Below are 22,411 nucleotides of genomic sequence, written 5' to 3' on the forward strand. Positions count from 1 at the left end.
GCCTCACACTACCTGATTTTAGAACCTATTATACTGCCACGGTAGTCAAAACAGCCTGGTAGTGGTACGACAACAGATATATAAACAAATGGAACAGAATTGAGAATCCAGACATAAATTCATCTACCTATGAGCAGCTGATAGTTGACAAAGGCCCCAAGTCTGTTAACTGGGGAAAAGACGGTCTCTTTAACAAATGGTGCTGGCATAACTGGATATCCATCCACAAAAAAACTGAAACAAGACCCATACCTCACACCATGCACAAAAACTAACTCAAAATGGGTCAAAGACTTACATATAAAATGGAAAACGATAAAGATCATGGAACAAAACATAGGGACAATGCTAGGAGCCCTAATACGTGGCATAAACACAATACGAACCATAAGTAACAATGCACAAGCACCAGAAGAGAGACTAGGTAAATGAGAGCTCCTAAAAATCAAACACTTACGCTCATCAGAAGACTTCACCAAAAGAGTCAAAAGACAGCCTACAGATTGGGAAAAAATCTTTGGCTACGACAAATCCAATCTGTGTCTAATCTCTAAAATCTATAAGTTACTGCAAAACTCAACAATAAAAAGACAAATAACCCAATTAAAAAATGGGCAAAGGATATGAACAGGCACTTCACGAAAGATGATATTTAGGCAGCTGACAGACACATGAAGAAATGCTCAGGATCATTAGCCATTAGAGAAATGCATATCAAAACTACAATAAGATATCATCTCACCCTAACAAGGCTAGCATTAATCCAAAAAACACAAAATATTAAATGCTGGAGAGGTTGTGGAGAGACTGGAACACTTATACACTGTTGGCGGTAATGTAAAATGGTACAACCACTTTGGAAATCTATTTGGCACTTCCTTAAAAAGCTGCAAACAGAAGTACCATACAATCCAGCTATCCCACTCCTTGGAATATATCCTAGACAAATAAGAGCCGTCACATGAATAGATATATGCACACCCATGTTCATTACAGCACTGTTCTCAATAGCAAAAAGATGGAAACAACTTAGGTGCCCATCATCAGATGAATGGATAAACACATTATGGTATATCCACACAATAGCATACTACGCGACGATAAAGAACACCGATGAAGCCGTGAAACATAACATGGAGGAATCTGGAGGGCATTATGCTGAGTGAATTTAGTCTGTCACAGAAGGACAAATGTTGTATAAGACCACTATTATGAGAACTCAAGAAAAGGTTTAAACACAAAAGACAACATTCTTTGATGGTTACAAGGATGGGGAGAGAGGGTGAGGGTTATTCACTAACTAGATAGTAGACAAGTATTATCTTAGGTGAAGGGAAGGACAGCACACACTACAGGGGAAGTCAGCACAACTGGACTAAACCAAAGCTACGATGTTTCCTGAATACAATCAAACACTATGAGGGACAGAGTTGCAGGGGTAAGTATCTGGGGACCATGCTTTCAGGGGACATCTAGGTCAATCGGCATAATGAAGCTTATTGAGAAAACATTCTGCATCCTACTTTGGTGAGTGGCATCTGGGGTCTTAAAAGCTTGCAAGCAGCCATCTAAGATGCATCAGTTGGTCCCAACCACCTGGAGTAAAGGAGAATGAAGAACACCAAAGATGCAAGGAAAGTAGTAGCCCATGAGACAGAAAGGGCCACATAAACCAGAGACTGCATCAGCCTGAGACCAGAGGAACTATATGGTGCCCGGTTACCACCAATGACCGCCCTCACAGGGAACACAACAGAGAGTCCCTGATGGAGCAGGAGAAAGGTGGGATACAGAACTCAAATTCTAGTAAGAAGACCAGACTTAATTGTCCAACTGAGACTGGAGGAACCCTGGAAAGCATGGACCCCAGATTCTTAATCAGCCCAGAACTAAAACAATTTCCGAGGCCAACTCTTCAGACAGGGATTGGACTGGACTGTGGGACATAAAGTGATACTCGTGAGGCGTGTGCCTCTTAGCTCAAGTAGATACAAGAGACTAAACGGGCAGCTTCTGTCTGGAGGTGAGATGGGAAGGCAGAGAGGGTTAGGAGCTGGTTGAATGGACATGGGGAATCAGGGGTGAAAAAGAGGAGTGTGCTATCACAGTATGGGGAGAGCAATTAGGGTTGCATAACAATGTATGTATAAATTTTGTATGGGAGACTAACTTGAAATGGAAACTTCGTTTAAACTACAACAATAAAAAGAAAAAAAAAAGTCTTCCTTTGTGCTACGCGCTATGCTAGGCACTTTCCAAAACTGAGTTTATTTAATCCTTATGACAATGTATATTACCCCCATACTACAAATTTGAAAACTGAATCTGAGAAGCCTAGCAACTGCTCATTATAGAGAGGCCACCCAGCTAGTAAGAGGTAAAAAAGGGATTCTGATTTGAGTTGTCCTGGTTATCTGACTTTAGGGCCCACATTTGTAACTGCTGAAGATCTAATGCCTCTCAGCAACTTCATTCACTCACTCATTGAACAAATACTTGTTGGCACAACATAGTCCCACCTTCTCTCCCATACCCAGGGAGTGAACAGAAATTCTGTGAGGGGCATGTTTCCATAAATAACCCTTCTGAGTCACAGCATCTATTGTGCTTCTCCCATTCAGAAGCCTACAGTGTTTCCTATGGCTGCATCAAGTCCAAGTGTGGCCTGTTTTGTCAGGGCAGCCAGTCATCCCTTCTATAGTGATGGTGGGTTGGGGTAACTCCATTCCTTCATTTATTCATTTGCCCAACAGTTCCTAGGCACCTAGTCTGTTCTAGCCCTGACTCAGCTTTCTCTGGTAGGGCTGCTACGTACAGCTGTGCAGGTTGTGCACTGCACAAATCTAGGGGACACCAGTCATATCATTGTCATATCATCATCATCAGGCTGTTTTGGCAGAGAAGGCCTATGATACATGAGCGTCTACCAACTCTCTCACTCTCGGGAACTTGAACATTGGCCAGAAGATAACAGAGGCAGATGTCACAGCCTTCTCAGAGTCCATCAGGGCTCAGCCTCCATTGACTCCTCCATTTTCTTCAGAAAGACTGTTGACAACTTGGCAGTGGCTCTAGATGCCATGTGGCTGGGTTGCATGACCCTTCTGGGGGCTAACATTTCAAAGAAATTAGCTATCCACCAAGTCCATCAGTCAGCTAGGCCTCAGGTCTTGTGCTTTGTACCTGGGTTGCTGAAGATAGAGAAACGAAGAGGCAACACCAAGTGGAAGAAATTCTGTGAGCAAGAGCTTAGAGGTTGGAATGACATTGATGGGTTGGGAGAAAGAGAGGGTATGTTCTATCGCATGGCCTTAGTTTTCTCAATGGCCCCATGGAGTCCTCTCAGGCTCCACCCACATGTTGGAGGGGACAGTGCTGGAACACCTGGACCTGCCATCCAGGTTGGAAAGACAAAAGAAGAGAAAGAGCAGGGCTTAGATATCAGGTTGCTGGGAGTAGAAGAACCCAGGAGGAGGCACTTGTGGTTAGGGGGCAGCTCAACTCTTTGTTCAAAAGTCAGTAAGCATTTACTTGTACCAGGCATTAGGGGCTAAGGAATGGGAAAGGCTCTGTCCCTGAACTCAAGGACCTCTCTGCCTCATTCAAGTACATGTTGATGATGCTCTTCTAGCCACGTGGCTGGGTGTGGAAATGGGGCAGTAGTTAAGGAACCAGAGCAGAGAAATCTGGGCAGTTTTAAGCCAGGCTGTTGAGCAGGCCATCATTCTCGCGGAAGGTATCGTCCTAGAGTTGAAGTTTTCAAGAAGGAACAGAGAGGTTTGGGTCATGTCCTGAGGTGGTGGAGATGGGTAGATAGGAGCATGGCTGTAGCCACAGATGGTGACCAACCCAGGCTCAGACATGGGAAAAATCAAGGATGATGACACCTTCTCTGATCTCTATAAGGTAAGGTGGGCTTAATGCAGCCCATAACAGCAAGCATCATCTCATCTAATCCTCACAACATCATCAGCCCTATCTTACAAATGAGAAACCTAGGGGTCAGAAAAGTTCAGTAATTTGCCCAAAGTCACACAGTGTCAGAGCAGGGACTGAAACCCAGGCCAGCTTTATCCCATACTCTGTGGCCTTTCTGCTATACCAGGCATCTCAGATGACCTCCATACCTTCTTACTGAACAGAATTCCTTCTAGGCACCAGCACTGGGCTCGGTGCTAAAGTGAGAGCAGTTAACAAGATGAGCACTGTCCCAGCCTCCTAGGACCACAGTGTGTGGAAGCTGAGGTTAAATAAGGCAGAGAGACACAAGACAGAATGATACATGTGGGGTCCTGCAGCCCAGGGCTCTCCTACCTCTGCCACTCTGTTAGCTATTTGACTTTGCACATGTCTCTCAATCTTTCCCAGTCTTGCTTCCTTCATCTGTGAAACTGGAATAACAACACTCATCTCAAAATATTCTCAAAATTGATGAGAAACATACAAACCATTTAGCCCACAGTAAGAGTTGAATAAAGGTAAGTTGCCCAGCCCCACCTGGGCTGTGTGTGTTTCTTTGAAGCCCACCTTGCTCCATAGAAAACTGAAGGCAGCCTCTGTCTTGCCTTTGCAGCTGCCCAACTTTATCAACACCACCCTTCCGCCACATGAGCAGGTGACAGCCCAGGAAATCGACAGCTACTTCCGCCAGGAGCTGATCTACAAGAGGAATGAGCGGATGGGGAAGAGGGTCATGGCCCTTCTGCAGGAAAATGAAGACAAGATCTGCTTCTTTGCCTTCGGAGCAGGTTTGGGCCTGAGTGGGGAAGGGGTTATTTGCAGAATCCTCAAGGGCTTGGAGATTTGCTAGACCCTACTTCTACTTCATAAAGGAATAAGTTGAGACCCAGAATGGGAAAGGGAAGCCACCCAGCATTCAGTGGTAGAGCTGGAACCCAAAGTGAGTTCTCTTGCTGCTGGTCGAGCGTTCTTCTGTAATGGTTCCTGTGGGCAAGGGAGTTTTGGGAAGTGACTCCTGCTGAGGCCAGGACAATCTTTGTGGTTCTTTCCTGCCCCAGAAGACCATGTTGAGAGCCTAGAAAAGGAGCTGGTTCCACTATGCAGTTCAGCCTCCCCTCACCAGAAAGATCCAGTGCAAAGCTGTGAGCTCCATGTAGCCCAGTGGGGAGAAGGTGGGCTCTGGGATCCCACAGTCCTGGTTCCAGATCCTAACCCAGCCACTTCCAGGCTGCATGGCCTTTGCACGGTACCCACTCTGAAGCTCAATGCCCTTTTTCTGTAAATGGGCAGTGAAAACAATAACTATTTGATGAATTTAAAATATCTACTGTATAGAATTATTGTAAAGATTAGTGATAACATACAAATAACCTGCCACATAGTAGGAGCTCAAAATGGCAGCTCCCATTATGAGGATTATCATTATTATGGTAATCAATAGACGTATCATCATGGCAATGTGGAAACATCAACCGGATGCTTTCTTCTGTGGGGATCCAGCCTGTTCATGCCAAGGGAAGTCCAGATGTTCAGGTGCAGTGCTTCACCATCATCTCTCTCACAGCTCTTCCTCTCTCTTTTCTCCCTTTTTCTCCCCCACTCTTTCTTCCTTTCTCAGTGTCTGTCTCTGCCTAGGACTCCAGTCTCCACGTTAGGATCACAACATTGCATTTGCTTGCTTTAGCAGTCAGGTTGTAGTCGCTGACAGTGGCAAGCATTTATCTCTTGCTCATGTTACCTGAAATTTAGGCTGAGAGACTTCACCTCCTGCTTTGTGAAAATGAAATGAGATGGTTCATGAACACGCTCAGCGTATGTCTGGTGCTGCACACATTACTGTCATCCTCTGGTCCTTCTCGCCCCTGACTCATTACTCTTACACTGTCCATCCAAGCCAGGCCGCGTTGAATCAAGTTGAATAGTCAGTCTAACCCAGAGGGACCCTTTGGGGCATCCTGATGTTGTAATGCGGCGTTTCCACTATTTTAAGTCTGTCCTCTTTCAAGAGCAACAGCCAGTGGCACATCCATCTGTACCTTTCTTCCCTGCTCTGCAGCCCTCAGCACAGTAGAGACACATGGGAGGGGCTTGGAAATGGATGCATGCCCCTGGGACAGCCCCTTTAAGGCCAAACCTGGAGCTGGACAGAAGGGGTTTCTGGACTCACATTGGAGATTGGCCACGGCCTACTATAGCCTCTGGCAAGTCCCTCCCTCTCACAGCCTCCGTTAACTCATCTGAACCAAAGGAGTTAGGACTCACTTGGACCATCTGTGTTCTAGGAGCTCTTCAGATGCAGGTTTCAGAGCCGGGAGGGATTCCTGTGGGGAGGCCCATGAGAGCATCCTACTCCAGCCAGCATGAGCAGGACCTTGGCTGACCACGTGGAGAGGGCTAGGCCACTTTCCAGCTGCCGACACCTCTGGGGGGCCTGGTGTGAGTCAGGGCAGCTTTGGGGACCCATGCAGAGGTGTGCTCACCAACTTACCTTCTCCCTCACCACCCAGCAGCCTCCCCAGCCGTTTCTCCTATGGGCATCTGGGCAGTGCATCCTGTGTGGGAGCAGCCCCTAGCTGACTTCCAAAGGGGAGCCACTCTGAGTTTATTCACCCCCAGGGTCCCCCTGGGCCCAGGAGACCCCCGTGAGTCCAGTCATTGAGGGAGGCCAGAGAGGGGAGCTAGCAGTCCACATGCCCACCTGACTTTGGCAGGGCCTCACTGTCCCACCTTCATCAGGGCCCAGGACCAGATCAACCCAGGATCTGGAGGTAGCTAACTCAAGCTTGTTTCTGTGGGAGAGGAAGTGGAAGAGCCTAGAGATGGGCATGGACACTTACCTCTTTCTCCTGAAACCCCAAGTCCATGGGTACACAGTTGTCACTCAAGCATCAGGCCAGCACTCAGGCATCACACTCAACTCCAGTTTCTTCCCCATCTCCAGAATTCAGTCAGGTCCTGTTGACAGAGCACCAAAACACCTCAAACCCATCTACCCTCTCCATTCCCACTGCCGCTGCCCGAGTCCAAGTACCCATCATCTCTAGCTTCCTCAGCTTCTCCTGGCCTTCAGTCTACTCCACACAGTGTGGCCTGTGAATGGTGCTGGGTCGCCCACCCAGGACTTGAGTTCCGGGAGGGCAGATGCCACGGCTTAATCATCTGTATGTCTTTGGTACCTTGTAGTAGCTTTTGGGATTGGTGAGTAAATGAATGAATGAGTGAATGAACAAATGCATGAATGCTGAGCAGAGCCTCCCTGTCCAGTTGTCCTCTGGGCCTGATGAGCTGATTAGGACAGTTGTTAGCTGCTGTCGAGTGGATTCTGATTCATGGTGACCCCAGATGTGCAAAGTAGAATTGTTCCGTATGGTTTTCTTGGCTGTAATCTCAATGGAAGCAGATTACCGGGCCTTTTCTTCCATAATACCAGTGGGTGGGTTTGAACTGCCAGCCTTTAGGTTAGCAGTGAAGTGCAGAACAGCAGAAAAGTCAGGGCAGACTGAGCCGCCTCAGCTCTCAGGGACCCACTCTCCAAAAACAACAGGTCTGGAGCTGCTGTGTCCAGATGTTGCTGGCATCCGTCACTTCTGCTCAGCCATGCCAGGAACAGATGACTTCCTCTGGGCTGCTAATCCATTCTCAACCCAGGGATTTCAAAGCTGGCTCGAGCCTGCCCACCTCATCATACTAAAAAAAAACCCACTGCCATCAAGTTGATTCCGACTCATAGTGACCCTATAGGACAGAGTGGATCTGCTCCATAGGGTTTCCAAGGCTGAAAATCTTTGTGGAAACAGACGGCCACATCTTTCTCCTGTGGAGTGACAGGTGGATTTGAACCACTGACCTTTCCATTAGCAGCTGAGCACTTAACCACTGTGCCACCAGGGCCCCACCTCATCATAGCCATGGGCAAACTAAGGTTCCCAGAGAGCAGGACATGGTCAAAGTCCCACAACCAGTCAGGGACAGAGCTAGGATTGGCCTGCAGGCCCATGAGCCATAGTCCAGGGCTCTCTGTTCATTTGTGGGGCAGGCAGCCAGCCGAGCAGGCCTGTGCAAAGTCAGCACACAGGCACGGAGCGTGTACACATGCAGTCTGTGGTGGGAAAAGGCCACTCCTACCTCGTTACGTGCTTATGGTCATGTAACTCTCAAGTCTGACATCTGATGACAGGCTGAAGGATTTATGCGGGGGCCAGGCCCAGTCCTCTCAGGCAGACGACGTGCTACCATGCTCCATCCTCACTTCTGTGCCAGATGTCTCTCCGCGTCCATCTTGGGGTTACTGCCATTGTTGGACAGCGGGGCCTTGGGGCTCAGCCTAATTCTTGTTGCCCATCCCCTGCCAGGTGCCCAAATAAGGCATAGGCCCCCAAGGCCATAGGAAGGAAGGAGGGTCTAGGCCACTGGACGTCCTCCTAACTGTCCCCCAGGCATGTGCCTGCTCATGCCAAGGACACTCAGCTCCAGTGTCAGTGAGTGTCTCCAGGAAACACAGACATGATTATAAGACACTTCAGTCTACTTCATACCCAGCCTTGCTGGGTGTCCAAGCCAGACCCCTGCTGAGGTTCTGCCATTCTAGGACAAGCCCAGCCTCAGAGTCCAGCCAAGAGCCCTAAAGGCTCTGGGGCCTGGAGCTCTGGGAGAACTGAGCAAGCTAAGGTGAGACAGAGAGCTCAGCCGGCCTGGCCTCTCAGTGCTATTGAGCCTGTCCCCCAGCCCACCCCAGCTGCAGAGCCCCACCCTGAGAGTCTGTGAGGACAGGCTGAGATTTCCAATGCTGACACCAGTCTACAGAGTGGTTCAGTGGAAAGGGTAAGACTTGTGAAGTCTGTAGGCCAGGATTAAAGTGTGGCTCTACCTGCTGTCAGCAAAGAGACCCTGGGAAAGCCATTTCATCTCCGAGGGCCTCAGTCTCTCATCTATAAAATGGGATAATACACCTGTCTTCTAGGAGTGTGTTAGGTATGCTTATTTTAAATCATAGGTTTAAAACTCTATTGTGTGGTGGGAGGGTCTTATAATAAAAACCTGTTCTACATGCCAGTCACCATTACTAGGCTCTTTGATTAAATTAACAGCATGCAGTGAGTCTTTTTAAACTCAGTTTGTGGATGAGAACTGAGGCCCAGAGAGGATGAGTGGCTTCCTCCAGGCCATGCAGGCAGAGCGTTGATTTGAACCTTAGCCTCTTGGGTCCCAGTCCCAACCTTTTCCTCTGCACACAGCGCCCTTGCTAGCATACTTGAAGAAATGGTGATGACTTTAGGGAAGGGGTGTCCCTTAAGCAGGTACATCTCACAGGAGAGCACTCTTCTTAGTGTCTGTGATGTTTCTGCCATGTAGGGCTGTTTGACTGCTCCCAGAGGGAATCAGGATTAGCTGGCAGGTGCAGGGACTGTTAGGGTATGGACAAGTGTAACAACTCTGAGCAGGCCTGGGTGACGTCTCAGGGCACAAAAGGAAGTCCAGCCTCTCAGGATGTGGCTGTGGCCAGTGAAAGAGGCAGACTGCTGCCATGGAAGTGGTGTGCCGGCCTGAGGGGTGAGGCGGGAGTGGAGGCATGTTTCCCAGTTGCTTGACTCACACACTTGGAGGAGCTAAGCATAAAGGCCCCAAAGATCTTCTAGTCCAGTCATTTCCAGATGTGCGTCCTGGGATTTCCTCTGGTCTACAAATAACTGAGGAAAGTAAGTAGAAGGTCGTGAATTTTTTATAGCTAAATTTATTCAATTTATATGCCTGTCCTATGTTCTAGAATTATTTCCTTTCTACTATTTTGGGAGTTAGAACATACTTTGCTGTACAAAAACAAAACAATGATGACAGTACAAGGCAGATAGGGCTGTCAAAGTCCTTCGTAAAATAAGAAGTTGGTAACTGTCTTGGTCTCTCCCCCTTTTTTTTAAGATAGGAGAGAATTGAGTGTCTTAAAACATGGTGGAAAGAATACAATAAAAGGAAAAAGGCTGATGATATATGGGGGGAGGGGGCAGGGAGGGCACTAGCCCGGGGTTCAGAGAAGACAGGAAGAGTGGGAGCCAGAAGGTTTGGTGAAGGAGGGCCTCTCTTCACCTCTCACCTAAGGGCAGAAGTGAAGAGGCCAGCAGGAAGGCTTGGTGGCAGAAAGCTGAGAGTTCTCAACTGATGGCCTCTGATTTCTCTATAAAATAAAAGGTGAAGTCACCCGTGGAAAAAGAGGAGGAAGGTGGGACAGTTCTTGGTTCAAAGAGGCAGAACATTTGACATAAATGCAAGAAAGATTGACCACAATAACTGACAAGGACAGAGAAGTTAAATAAGCATCATCTTCTGGGCCAACTGTGATTGACTGGTGTAAAGGATGATAAATCCACACCAGGACACCACAGGGGAGAGGTCCTGATTGATTAGTGATGTCTGCTGTTGACCAGGCCAAGGGCACATACGTGCCACATGTCTGCTCTGTCTGTGCTAGGAACCCAGAGGGTACTGAATGGCAAGGAAGGCCCATGAACCTGCAATGGTCCCAAGTCACAGACTTGAGATTTTCTCCAGCAACACCAAACAGCTACTATGGAAGTGTGAATGCTATTTATTTTTATCCCAGCATCCACTGCTCATGGATCATCCCATGTGAGTGAACTACTCCAGGACAGGGTCCATGCATCCTCAGAATTACCAACACCTAGTGGATGGTCTATAAAGACGTACTGGACCAAGTCACACAGAATCAAGTTCATTCTGTTCAGTCACGTGGTATCTCCCAAGCCCCAAGCCTCATGGTTGGGGGAGGGGTCATCTCAGTCCCAGGCACTAGAAGAAAATATCAATTCTGTCCCTAGCTCCAGGGAAACTGGAACTTTCTTGAGCTGTGGTCTACTTGTTCAGCCATCCAGAAATCCTCTAGCATTTTTTTTTTTTCTTCCTGGAATAGAATGAGTAACATAGGACCTGGAGAAGCTGGGTTAGAGACATGAGCCAGACCCAAGGGTAAACCACGTGACATCTAGGGCCCATTCGTTTGAAACTCTGAGAACCAGTTGGTTATCTCACATCCTATAATCCTAGCGTGCTGCAATTCTAACTTCTGAAGTTCCAGAATCTTTTCACCCTAACATTCTGTTGTTCTAAGATTGTATGGTTCTAATATCCCAACATTGCATTATCCTACCATTCTAACTTTGTAACATCATTAGAATGCTAGAGTTCTAGGATGTGAGATAACCAGCTGGTTCTCAGAGTTTCAAACAAATGGGCCTTAGAGGTCACGCGGTTTAACCTTGGGTCTGGCTCATGTCTAACCCAGTTGCTGTCGAGTCGATTTCAACTCATGGTGACCCCAGGTGTTACAGAATAGAACATAGAGTTTTCAAGGCTGTGATCTTTCGGGAAGCAGATTGCCAGGCCTGTTTTCCAAGGTGCCTCTGGGTGAGTTCAAACCACCAGCCTTTTGGTTAGCAGCCAAGCACTTAACCATTGCGCCACCCAGGGACTCCAAGTCGAGGACCCCAAAAAAAAAAAATCAAACCCATCGCCATCTAGTTAATTCTGACTCATGGCAACCCTATAGGACAGAGTAGAATTGCCTCGTAGGGTTTCCAAGGAGCAGCTGATGGACTCAAACTGCCAACCTTTTTGGTTAGCAGCTGAGCTCTCAACCACTATGCCAGCAGGGCTCCAAGTCAAGGACAGGAGTGTGGAAAAGGAAAACAGCCTGATGTTGTGGAAACTTCTTGCATTCTAAAACCTTTCATGTGGCCTCTCAGACCCTTTCTTAGATGGGGTGAAGGCTAAGGCCCCTTCTAGCGCCAACATCCAGCAGTTCCACCCTTGCCTGAGGTTTGAATGGTTGGCATTGAAAGGAAACAGTGTGAGTCTGAGCGCTGGAGGAGGTGAGAACCAGTTGAAATCTCCCTGGTGCATGTGCAGATGGCTTCCAGTTCCTCTCATGGTCCCCACAGTCCTCAGGACAACATCCATTCCCACCTCCTCCCCTCCTTGGTTTTCTACTCAGTAGCCTCAGGGACAGAAGCCCCTCAGAGCTCATGGCTGGGCCCAGAAGAGCAGTGACGCTGCATGGGGGGCCTCTTTAACTTCAGAAACGAGAGGACCAGCCTCACACACAGCTTCTTTCTCCTCTCCCAGGCAAGCGCCCCTGGCCTGCACACTCCCCATACTAGAGCACGACACCACAGCATCCAGAACTGTTCAGAATTTGCAACAGTGCTTCAAAGTGCCCTGCCGCCCCACCAGGTCCACATCTGGCAGCTGGCACGCTGGCTCTGGACTGCAATCCTTGGCCAGAGTTGCTGTTTCTGTTTCAGCACAGAGCATCTGTCCAGCCAGAGGAAGCTCCCAGCTGCTGGCTTGTTCCCAGCTGGAGCTGACCCTGACCCTCTGGAACAGGGATGCCTCTGAGTTTTCTAACCTTGAGGAGAGCCAAGAAAACCCCTGTACCCGTTGCCCAGACTGCTCCCAGTCTGCTCTATCAGTGAATGAGGATTTATGTGGAGAAGGCAAGGGAGAAGGAAGTGGAGCATTGTAGATTAGGAGAATGGGGTTCAGATCCAGACTGCTTTAGTCAGAAACACAGCACTCGTCTGTAGGAGCCATGTAACCAGTTGCTGTCAAGTCAACTCTGACTCATGGCGACCCCATGTGTATCAGAGTAGAACTGTGCTCCATATCATTTTCAATGGCTGATTTTTCAGAAGTAGATTGCCAGGCCTTTCTTCCAAGGTGCCTCTGGGTGGACTCGAAACTCCAGCCTTTCGGTTAACAGCTGAGCACGTTAACTGTTCGCACCACCTAGGGACTCCTAGAATCCATGTAGCCTTGGGGAAATCAGTTACTTAGCTTCTCTCACCCTCAGATTTCATCTCTGTAAAATGAGCATGAGATTGAATGGTCCAGTGTTGGCACACACAATCACTCCATCAATGCACAGTCTTGTGCTGTCATTATTATCTCAGGGTCCCTGGCCCCTAGGAGCCCTCAGTGCCCAAGGACAAGACTCCCACGCCCAAAGGAGCAGTGCTGTTGGGGTGGAGGGAGCAGAAATGCTCTGTGGCTTCTGAGGGCCAAGCTGGGACACTGCAGGGAAATCTCAAGGTCCAGGTTTCAGCTCCAAGTTGCAGTGATGCTCATAGAGGGTAGGCTCTGTCCCTCCCCATCTCTAAGTGGCTCACAGGATACTGTGATTCTAGGAAAGGAGCCTCTGGCTGTTGTGGAGAATGAGGACCGTGGCCGCGGTGGTCCCTATGCTGGACACTGCCCCCTGCAGTTCACAGAGCCCATCACAGGCTGTGTCTGGGGCTCCCCCAACAGCATCCCTGTGCTGGCCTCCAACCACCCTGCACAGTCATTACTAGATTCAGAGTAGTCTCCCCCAAGGGGGAAGGGGGCCACGCCAGACCCATCTTGGGATCCCCAGGGCCAGGCACGCAGGGCCCAGTAAAGGTTTGTGGATTAAACGCTGCCAGATCCAGGCCCAGGGCGCAGGCTTGTCAAACCCCGCGTTTATGCTCTGATCCAGGAGGGACTTAGTTGAGGGGGAGGGGCGTGCAAAGGGGGCTTCCTTGCCCCTAAACCAAATATTAATTAAAACAGGGTGTGGTCCCAGGAAATGAAAGACTCCAACACTGGGGGTTTTAAAAGCACCAGAGGACTGGTTTGCAGGGATAGGTCTGGCAGGGAAGAGAGGGGAAAGTATACAGGGGGAGGTCCTGAAGAGGCTCCCAGACTGGGCAACCTTCAGACTTATGAGCCAGAGGCCCCCAAAACAGATCCTGCCCCAAAGGAGACTGCCCTGTGCCCAGGGAGCCCCAGCCGCAGCAGCTGCTTCTACAAAGTGCCCTTTAAACTGGCACATCCCGGTGCTACGTACCACGTGGGCCTGGATCAAACCCCACGCTGCCTCTTTCTGCCTGGTTACGCTGTTGTGAGGTTAAATAAGAAAATGAATCATGACATTCTAAGTGCTGGAGAAGTGGTAGGTGGAGTTGCTTCTGTTGGTAGTTGTATTCGTCTTTGTGTTGTTAACGACACAGCTTCACCAGGTGGAGTCTCAGGGCTCTTTCACTTCTGACACCCTGAGTTCTGGCAGCCTCCAAAGGAGCAAGTGATAAAGGCTGCTAAAGAGGGCCGAATCTCAGATTCCAGGTCAGCGTGGCCAATCCACAGGATGCCCAAATCCCCTCTATGCAGGCCTGACAAGCACTCGTTGATCCTCTACTTACACACCTCCAGGGATGTGGCACTCACTGCCGTGCAGAGCTGGACAGAGCCTGGGAGAAAGTTCTTTGGTCCCAGCTAAAACTTGGCCCCTTAGCCTTGTCCTGCTGCAGTTCAGAATCCCAAGGCTTGCCCCTTCTGCCCCAACCCTCACCATTGCCCACCTGCCCCTCACTTTATATTCCAACAGCCCAGAACCACTGTTGGTAGCCCACATACCCGCCCTCTGCCAGGAAAGCCCACCCTCTTCTCGTCCCCTGCCTTTCTTTTTAATTCTGCAAGATGTGTCCCTAAAGTTCCCTACCCTGGGAAGCCTTCCCTGACTCCCCTAGTCTGGGTCCCACCCCTTCTTCTTCAGTCTCCCACTCCCTTGAGTCCCCCCATCACTGCACAGCTCATGCTGTCCTGTTATAATCTGCATGCCCAACTCCCCCTGCACATTGTGATGTCCTCAGGGATGGGGACCGTGTGTCTCAGCTTCTGGCACAAGGCGGGTACAGAGGAGGCGTCATCTCACTGCTGACTGGGCTGGCCCGCAAGGCAGGAGACAGGAAACCCCACTCTGCCAGCCTCCCCCCGAGACACTTCTTTGGAGATGAGAGACCCTGGAGTTCCACCCAATGGTCCATCCATCCGTCGGTCCATTCGTGCAACGCTCCCATCACACTTCCTCAGGAAAACAAATGCCGCTGTATCTTGATATCCGGCCTGCTGATCCTGGCAGCTAGATTAGCATTTGAAAGCTTCCCTTGCATTAATTTCAGACGGAACATAAATATGGGCTTGGGATCCCTCTTCCAGCAGGAGAAAACTGGAAACCCGGCATGCTCACTGGAGAGAAAACATGTGCACTGGCCCAGCAGAGCCAGTGCTACTTTGGAGCCTTTGTGGGAACATCTGGTTCTCCCCTCCTCCCTCCCTCCAGCCCCCCAAAACGGTCTTGAAATTACACTGTTAATTGGTGCATTGTTCTTGCTGAACACTCACATAATTTTCTCTCCAATCTGGTGAACCTTGGAAGGTACACATGTTCCTGACAATTTCCTGCCCCAAAACGTGAACTCAGGATCCCTCGCTGCCACAAATGCTTCAGAGTGGATGTATTGAAATGTAGTGAACTAGGACAACTCTGGATAAAAGTCCAAGCTTTGCCTTTTACCAGCTATGTGACCTTGGGCAAGTCCCAGCTCCTCACGGAGCCTCAGTTTGCTCATCTGTAAACTGGGGATACCTTGAAAGGAGGATGAAACGAAGTCATGTTTGGAAAGCATCATGCACTCAGGAGGCTCACTAATATGAGTTTGTGTTCACATCCTTGAATGATGGGCTCCTAGAGCTGGGAAGGCCCATGAGACCATCCGGCCCATCCCCCTGTTGGGAAACTGAGGCACAGAGAGGGGAAGGTCCTACAGCCAGTTGGTTGCTGAGCCAGGACTGGACCCCAGGTTTTCTGCCCTGACCCCAGGGCAGGATTCTTTGTTCTCTCCTACCTTGCCTTCTGGTGTCCGAGAGTAAGTCGGGGCTGTCGATCTGTGTCCAGGAGATGGGAAGTAGCTAGATCCAGTCTGTGCTCTGCTCACCCAGCCGTGTGCCCTGGCACAGGGCTTCTTGTGTCCAGGAGAGGGGGAACCTTTTCCTCTGCATTAAAATATCATAGGGACTGTGTCTACCCAGAGCAGGGTGCCTTTTCCTATTTACACATAAGTGTCGTTTAAGTGGGGCCCCGGCTTTGAAGTCAGGGGAGACAGCCATCAAACCAACCCCACTATTTTTCAGACCTATCATCTCTCCTTCAGGCATTTGCTAGCACAGTTTCCCTTCCATGACTGCCCTCCCCTCCATCTCCATCTGAATCCCACCCATCCTGGAACCCCTTCTCCAGGAAGCCTTCCAGAATGCCCTCAGTGGAGTTACCCTCCCCTCCACCATGCCACTTGCTTTCATTTCTGGATTCTCTTTCTCTTCTCTCCTCTTTTTCCTTTTCCCTTCTTCCCTCTCTATCTCTGTCTCTTCATATCACTTTCTCCAGTCCTTGTCTCTTTCTGCTGTTTTGTGTCTCTTTCTGCCTCTCTCTATCCTTTTCTCTCTTTGTTTCAATGTCTCTTCTTTCCTCTCTCCCCTTCCCACTGTCTCTGAATCTCTGCATGTCTCTGATTGCCTCTGTCTCTGGTTCCCTCTCTCCTCCTCAGTCTTTCTCCTCTCTGTTTCTCTGTGTCCCGGAGCTCCCTTCCTCTTCTTGTCTCTCTCCCTCTGTGTCTCTGCGTGTCTCTCTGCCTCTCTGTGTGTCTCTCCTCTCTTCCTGTCTTTGTCTCTCCAGTTCTGTGTGCCCCCGCCCCCCACTGTTCTCCCTCTCTTTCCTCCTCTCCGCATCCCCACGACCTCAGCAGATGAAATGGAACATGCCTTCCTGCAGAGAGTTGGCCAGAGAACAGCTGTCAGTGCTGGAAGGAACTGCTGAGCAGTAGCCAGGAGACCCGGGGAGCCTGGGCAAGCCACGCAGGCTAAGCCCCAACACCGTGAGGCCCCTTTGGAAACTTTCCACAACCTTCCCTACAGGTTCCAGGATGGGTGTGGAGCCATTTTAAGGATTTCTGACCTTGGCGGCAAGCCTAAGCCCTGTCTGCCAGCCCCTGGGGACAGCATGCACTGGGCCCTGACTCAGGGTTGGTCCAAGGACTAAGCTCCTGGGATTGGTGGAATCTGGCGGAGCATCACCAAGGGGCAGGGCTAGGACTGCAAGAGGAGGGGATCCATGAGCTCAGGTCTCTGGGGATAGGATGAGATCATAGAAAGGATATGGAGTAGCAGGATTTGTCACTCATTCATTCAGCAAATGTTCACTAAGCCACCACCATGTGCCAGACTTACACTTAGCCCTGGGGGCAAAGGTGAATCAGGCATGGCCCCTGCCTTCCAGAAGCTCATGGTCTCCCCTCAGGTGAATTGTTGGAAATATGTCCTGACCGTGTGGGAAGATCATTCTAACTGCAGTGTGGAGGGCGAACTAAAGAGAACAAGGAAGACGGTTTCTACAGTGATTCAGGCAGGAGGTGCTGACCTGTGGAGGTGAAGGTGGGCGTGGCTGAGATGAGTGCCTCCCATCGCCATAGACTCCAACTCATGGCACCCCGTGTGTGTCATAGTGGAACTGTGTTCCATGGAGTTTTCAATGACTGATTTTTCGGAAGTAGATCTCCAGGCTTTTCTTCTGTTGTGCCTCTGAGTGGACCTGAACCTCCAGCCTTTCAGTTAGCAGTGAGTACGTTAACTATTTGCGCCACCCAGGGACTCCTCTTTGATAAGTAGAGAATGGGAATTTGAAAAGTTCGCTCTTGATTGCTTCCATTTTCTCAAAACAGATAAAGTCTTCTGTTGAGTGTCTTAAGAAGAGCAATAAAGGTCTGGAACCATTGAGGGGATGGATGGGGGTGCCAAGCAGACAGGTGTTTGGTCAGTTACTGCTCAGGGCCCAGGAGGCATGCCTTAAAACCTGGGGCCTGGGCCCCCCTGGATGCTTCTTCCTCTGTAGAAAGGCTTCTTTTGGAGGGCCACGCAGCCCTCAGTAAATATTTGCTGCTGCTACTGCTGTTCATGTAGATCCTGAGGCCAGGCAGTTTTCCCTGGTGGCTCTTGAAATCCATTAAGCCAATGCAGGGACAACTATTGGCGTGGGTGGGAGGCCCTCGTCTTTAAACAGATCTCCATGGAGGCACAGAAGGAATTGCCTTTGCTGCCAGCAGTGAATTCCAAGAGCTGCTGGCAGGGAATTCCTGCAGCCTGGGGACTGGACACCGTCACTTGGGTCTCCCTTTCAGCTCCCTCAACCGTGTTCTGGGGCAAGCAAGAGTGAGATGCCTCGGTGGCCCCGGCCCCGACCCCGTTGTAGGGAGACTGTCTGCAGCCCATCACGCAGGACTGCACTCTGGGTGTTTCCAAAGAACGTTCACTTCTCCTGCCTCCTTAGGGCTTTACAGCTGCCCCCAAATGTCAGCCAAAGGAAAAACTGAGGCTGGGGGCAGGGGAGCCACTTGCTCAGGATCACACATTGAGTGGGAGACTCGACTTGGCAAGACCTTGGGTCTTCTGTCCTCAGAAGCACTAGGGTAGGGCCAGAGCCCTGGGAGGGCCTGTTTATGCCTGAATTGTCTGCGTCTCTTCAACAGTCAGCTTCCCAAACATGGCTTGCTGTCGCTGACCTCCAAGCCTTTGCACATGCTGTTTCCTCTCCCTGATACACCCTCCCCTGGGTGCCATCCCACTCCCATGCTCGCCTAGTGAACTCTTATCCCATCCTTCAGCTAGCAATACTTCCTCCAGGAAGTCTGCCCTGAGCCCCAGGTTGAACTAAATGTCCCCCATGTGCCCCTCAACCACCTGTGCTTCCCTCTGCATAGTACTTAGTACCTGGATTGAAATAACCTGATTCTCTAGACTTTGAGTGCCAGCACAAGATATGCACTCAGTCAGTGCTTGTTAAATGAATGAAGTGGACGGAGGGAGGGATGGAAACAAGCAGGAAAGGGAGGGAGGAAGGAAAAATAAATTTCCATAAGGGCCACTGGAGTTTCCAAAAGCCTTTCACATAGAATGGAGAGCTAGAGGAGCCCATAGATTTTATACAGCCCAGTCCCTGCATTTTACACAGAGAGATACTGAGGGCATTAGAGACAAAGGCTCTGCCCAAGATCTCAGAGTGAGTGTGGTGGATCCTGGACTAGAACCCAAGTGTCGCATCCCCAGTCCAGTGGTCTTTCGCAGTGGCCTGGGGGTGGAATCCCAGGACTGCGCAGGGCAGTAGAGAGAACTTGTCGGCTGGGAGACCCTGGACATCCGCAGAGCTAGCCCCGAGGTGTGCAAGGCTGGTGGTGCCAGAGGGCTGGAGGTCCACCTCTGCCCAACCACAGGGCAATCCCAGCCTCGCCTCTTCTTTGCGGAGCCTCTCCATTCCCAACAGCTTGTCCACTTTCTGTTCTCCTCAGACCTCCCTGGGGCTGACCTTCCGGCTTCCCATCTGTCACCACTCATCACAGGCAATTAGAGTCAGAGTGCAGGGTTCCCCCCTACCAAGGCTCTGAGCAGGAGAGGAGAGTCCTGCCCGTGAGTAGGGCCACAAGGCAGACTCACAGGCTGGGAGGGCCCAGCGGGCCGGCAACAATCATCTGGCCACCCCAACCCTGCCCCAGACTGAACAGGAGGGAGACTGAGGCCCAGAGAGAAAGAAGGGCTTGCCAGTGTGCTGACCCCCAGCAGCTACTGTGTCCACAGTCCACTGGCTCCTGAGGATTCTTCCGAACCTGGGCCTCAGAGAGCTTCTGCCTGTGTTCCCAGACCTCAAGCCTGCCTCTGATGAGGAGGGGATTCCCACCGTTGCCTGGGGATTTGTACTAAACAGTTCATATCTATACTCTCAGTGCCAGCACAGGGTGGCCACAGAGCAAGTGCATCGTAAGTGTTTGTTGAATGAATGAATAGTGGGTAAGGGACCGAAGTGGAGACCACCTTCTCTCCCCCACACAGCTAGGCCACCTCTGGAGGGTTCAGTTCTGTGTTTGTATCTCCTTTATGCCACTGTCACTGTCTGCCTCCCACAATCAGTGGGGTTCGTTGGTCTCCCCTGCTGGGATTTTCTACCTAAATGAGTCCCCGGTGGCAGTCCTAGGGCCTGGGTGCCGTGAGTGCTGGATGAATGGTGAACAGATGACTCCATGAATGCTTGGACCCAGCCGACATGTACTGAGCACGTGCAGGGCAGTGGTGCTGTGGTCCCTGCCCCTGGGAGTCTGGTGAGGAGATAGACAGTCTCACACTAAGAGAGGGATGCAGGAGTCACAGTTGGAGTTTAGAAGGATGAGCCATAGAACTGCTAGAGGCTCAAGGGAAGTTTCTCAGGGGTTTTCTCAGAGCTGGGCCTTGTGTGACTATAGGAATCTGTCCCAGCCTGGACAGTCCAGGTCTGGGGTCAGCTTAACGATATGAGGCTCAAAGATACAGCAGGTAACACTTGGGAGCTCTTACTACGTGCTAGCTACTGCTTCCCAATATCCTCACAGCAACCCTGAGGGTTGTTACTACCATTATTCCGAATTAACAGATGGGGAAAGTGAGGCATAGGGAGGTTCAACTGGTGAGCAGCAGAGCCAGGACTTGGGCCCAGACAGCGTGGCACCTGGACAGCTTCCTGCCCACCACACCATGTTGCCTCTGTGGAGCCTGGGGCCTCAGCTTTGCCTGGCTGAGACACAAACCCAGGGATGACTCAGGCCCGTGCCCAGTTGCCTGTTATGTGGCTGAGCCCACATTATCTCTTGTGTTCTAGGTCACTTTCTGGGGAACAACACTGTCATCGACGTCCTGCGCCAGGCAGGGCTGGAGGTGGAGCACACGCCAGCAGGGCAGGCCATCCACAGGTCAGTAGCCGGGTGTCTTGGGCGTCTTTGGACTGGCTGGCCTGCTGCTGCCAGCACACGATCATGCCTGGCCACAAGGTGCATAGTCAGCTCAGATGTACGGGGAGAGTTGTGAAGAAGCCTCTGGTGAGATGGGCCTTGTAGGGACTTGGAAAGCCTTCTGTTATCCATACCCATAGTGGAGGGGGCTGGGCTGTAGGAGACTGGGGAGGAGGCTGTTGTGCAATCTTGGCAGGAAGTAACGGAGGCTCGGCCAGGGCGGTGGCAATGGGCATGGGAGAGGCATTAGGATTTGAGAGAGAGTTAGGATTTACAGACTGGTGATTCGGTGGGGGTGGAAAAGACTCTATAGGACTTTATAGGACTTCTGGAGGCCAGTGGATACCCAGGCCAGGAATCAAGATGGTGCCATGGGAGAAAGGGCAAGTGGCCTGGGCTCTTCCCTATGTCCCAGCCCGCTCCCATGACAGCCCTACTGCCCCACTCACACCTAGGTCCTCACCTTATTCTGACTATACCTTCTCTACTGCTGCCTATTGGTTATGTCCCCTACCCACGACTATCTTGCCAGACACACCATTCCCCTTAAATAGCTAGGTAGTGGCCACCCTCTCTTCCTGTGGGAGTCTCCTATCTCCTCCACCAGACTGGGAGCTACTTGAGGGCAGGAGCCTGTTCTGGTCCATCTGTGGGTCCACAGCGCCAACACTGGCCTGGCCTGGTGGAGGTCAATGTAGTCTATACTCCAACCTTTATGCAAGAACATTCCTACTAGCCTAGAAGGGCTGCCACAATGTGATCTTAGCACCTGCCCCTAATTTACAAGACCCAGAGTCCAAAAGAAGCTTGAATAATCACAGCCAATATTTATGGACTGCTCACTCTGTACTGGGCTCCAAACACATTTAACTCATTTAATCCTGTGAGGTAGGAGCTATGATTATCCCTGTCTTATCATTGAGGAACCTGAGGCCCAGAGAGGTGAAGTAACTTGCAGAAGGACACACAGCACATGTAGGTAGGGGAACCAGGCTTCAAACCCAGGCAGTCTGACTCTAGGGCCTCCCTATACCACTTCTGGGGCAGGAACTCCGAAATGACTGAGGCCTTGCTCATCACACTGCAGAGGGGAGGCCTGGGCCCAGAGAAGGGTCACACGGAGCAGTCAGCTGCTAGTCTCTAGCTCCAGGCCAGTGCCCTCTCCACGCCTCCATGACACTTCAGAAGGAACCTGGACACTCCCTTGCCTGGGGACTCCTTCCCAGCCTCCTCCCTTTTCTCATCTTCCTGAGTCAACCGGACAAGACTGCTCTTCTTGCCTGAACCATCTGAGCCCAGCACATATCAGTCTGTATTGGGCCAGGGATGGAGGATCCAAGGTGGCCTTGGTGACGAGACATTCCTCAAAGCTCCCTCCTTCTCTCCCCTCGCTCCTTGAAGCCCCAAGGACCTTCACCTTGAAGCTCATTGTGTCTGTCCAGGGTTGGGAGGCCAGCTGACCAGCCTTGCTGGCTCGGCTCCTATTCATCTGGGAGCCCAGGCATTAGAGGAGGGGTTCCCCACTCTCCCTCCATGGGCCCACTCGTAAGGCTCTCAGCCTGAGTCTCCCAGCGCATGCTGAAACCCTGCACATGAGCAGGTGGGTGGAGGGGGGTGAGGAGGCTAAGGAGGCTCCAACAATAAAAGCCATCATCGGCCACAGGTGCTTCCTGGATATTTCTTTTTGTCTGACTGTTTTGAATTATTTCCCCAGCAGCTGCGGCATCTCCCGGCAGCCTGGACCCTGGGAATCAGGGTTGCTCTGGGGGCTGGGGGGAGCACAA

General features: G+C 50.8%; 1 protein-coding gene across 1 annotated transcript in view; it reads left to right on the forward strand.

The window, feature by feature from the left end:
- The window catches only part of TRABD2B (TraB domain containing 2B), a 262,261-nt gene that overhangs the window by 229,305 nt on the left and 10,545 nt on the right, over positions 1-22,411 (forward strand). The window contains exons 4-5 of the mRNA XM_004372051.1: positions 4,574-4,748; positions 20,498-20,588. Coding sequence (XP_004372108.1) covers positions 4,574-4,748; positions 20,498-20,588 — 266 coding nt within the window. The remainder of the gene's footprint in view (positions 1-4,573; positions 4,749-20,497; positions 20,589-22,411) is intronic.

Source organism: Trichechus manatus, unplaced genomic scaffold, assembly GCF_000243295.1.
Source record: "Trichechus manatus latirostris isolate Lorelei unplaced genomic scaffold, TriManLat1.0 scaffold00015, whole genome shotgun sequence".
In the NCBI taxonomy this organism is placed as follows: Eukaryota; Metazoa; Chordata; class Mammalia; order Sirenia; family Trichechidae; genus Trichechus; species Trichechus manatus.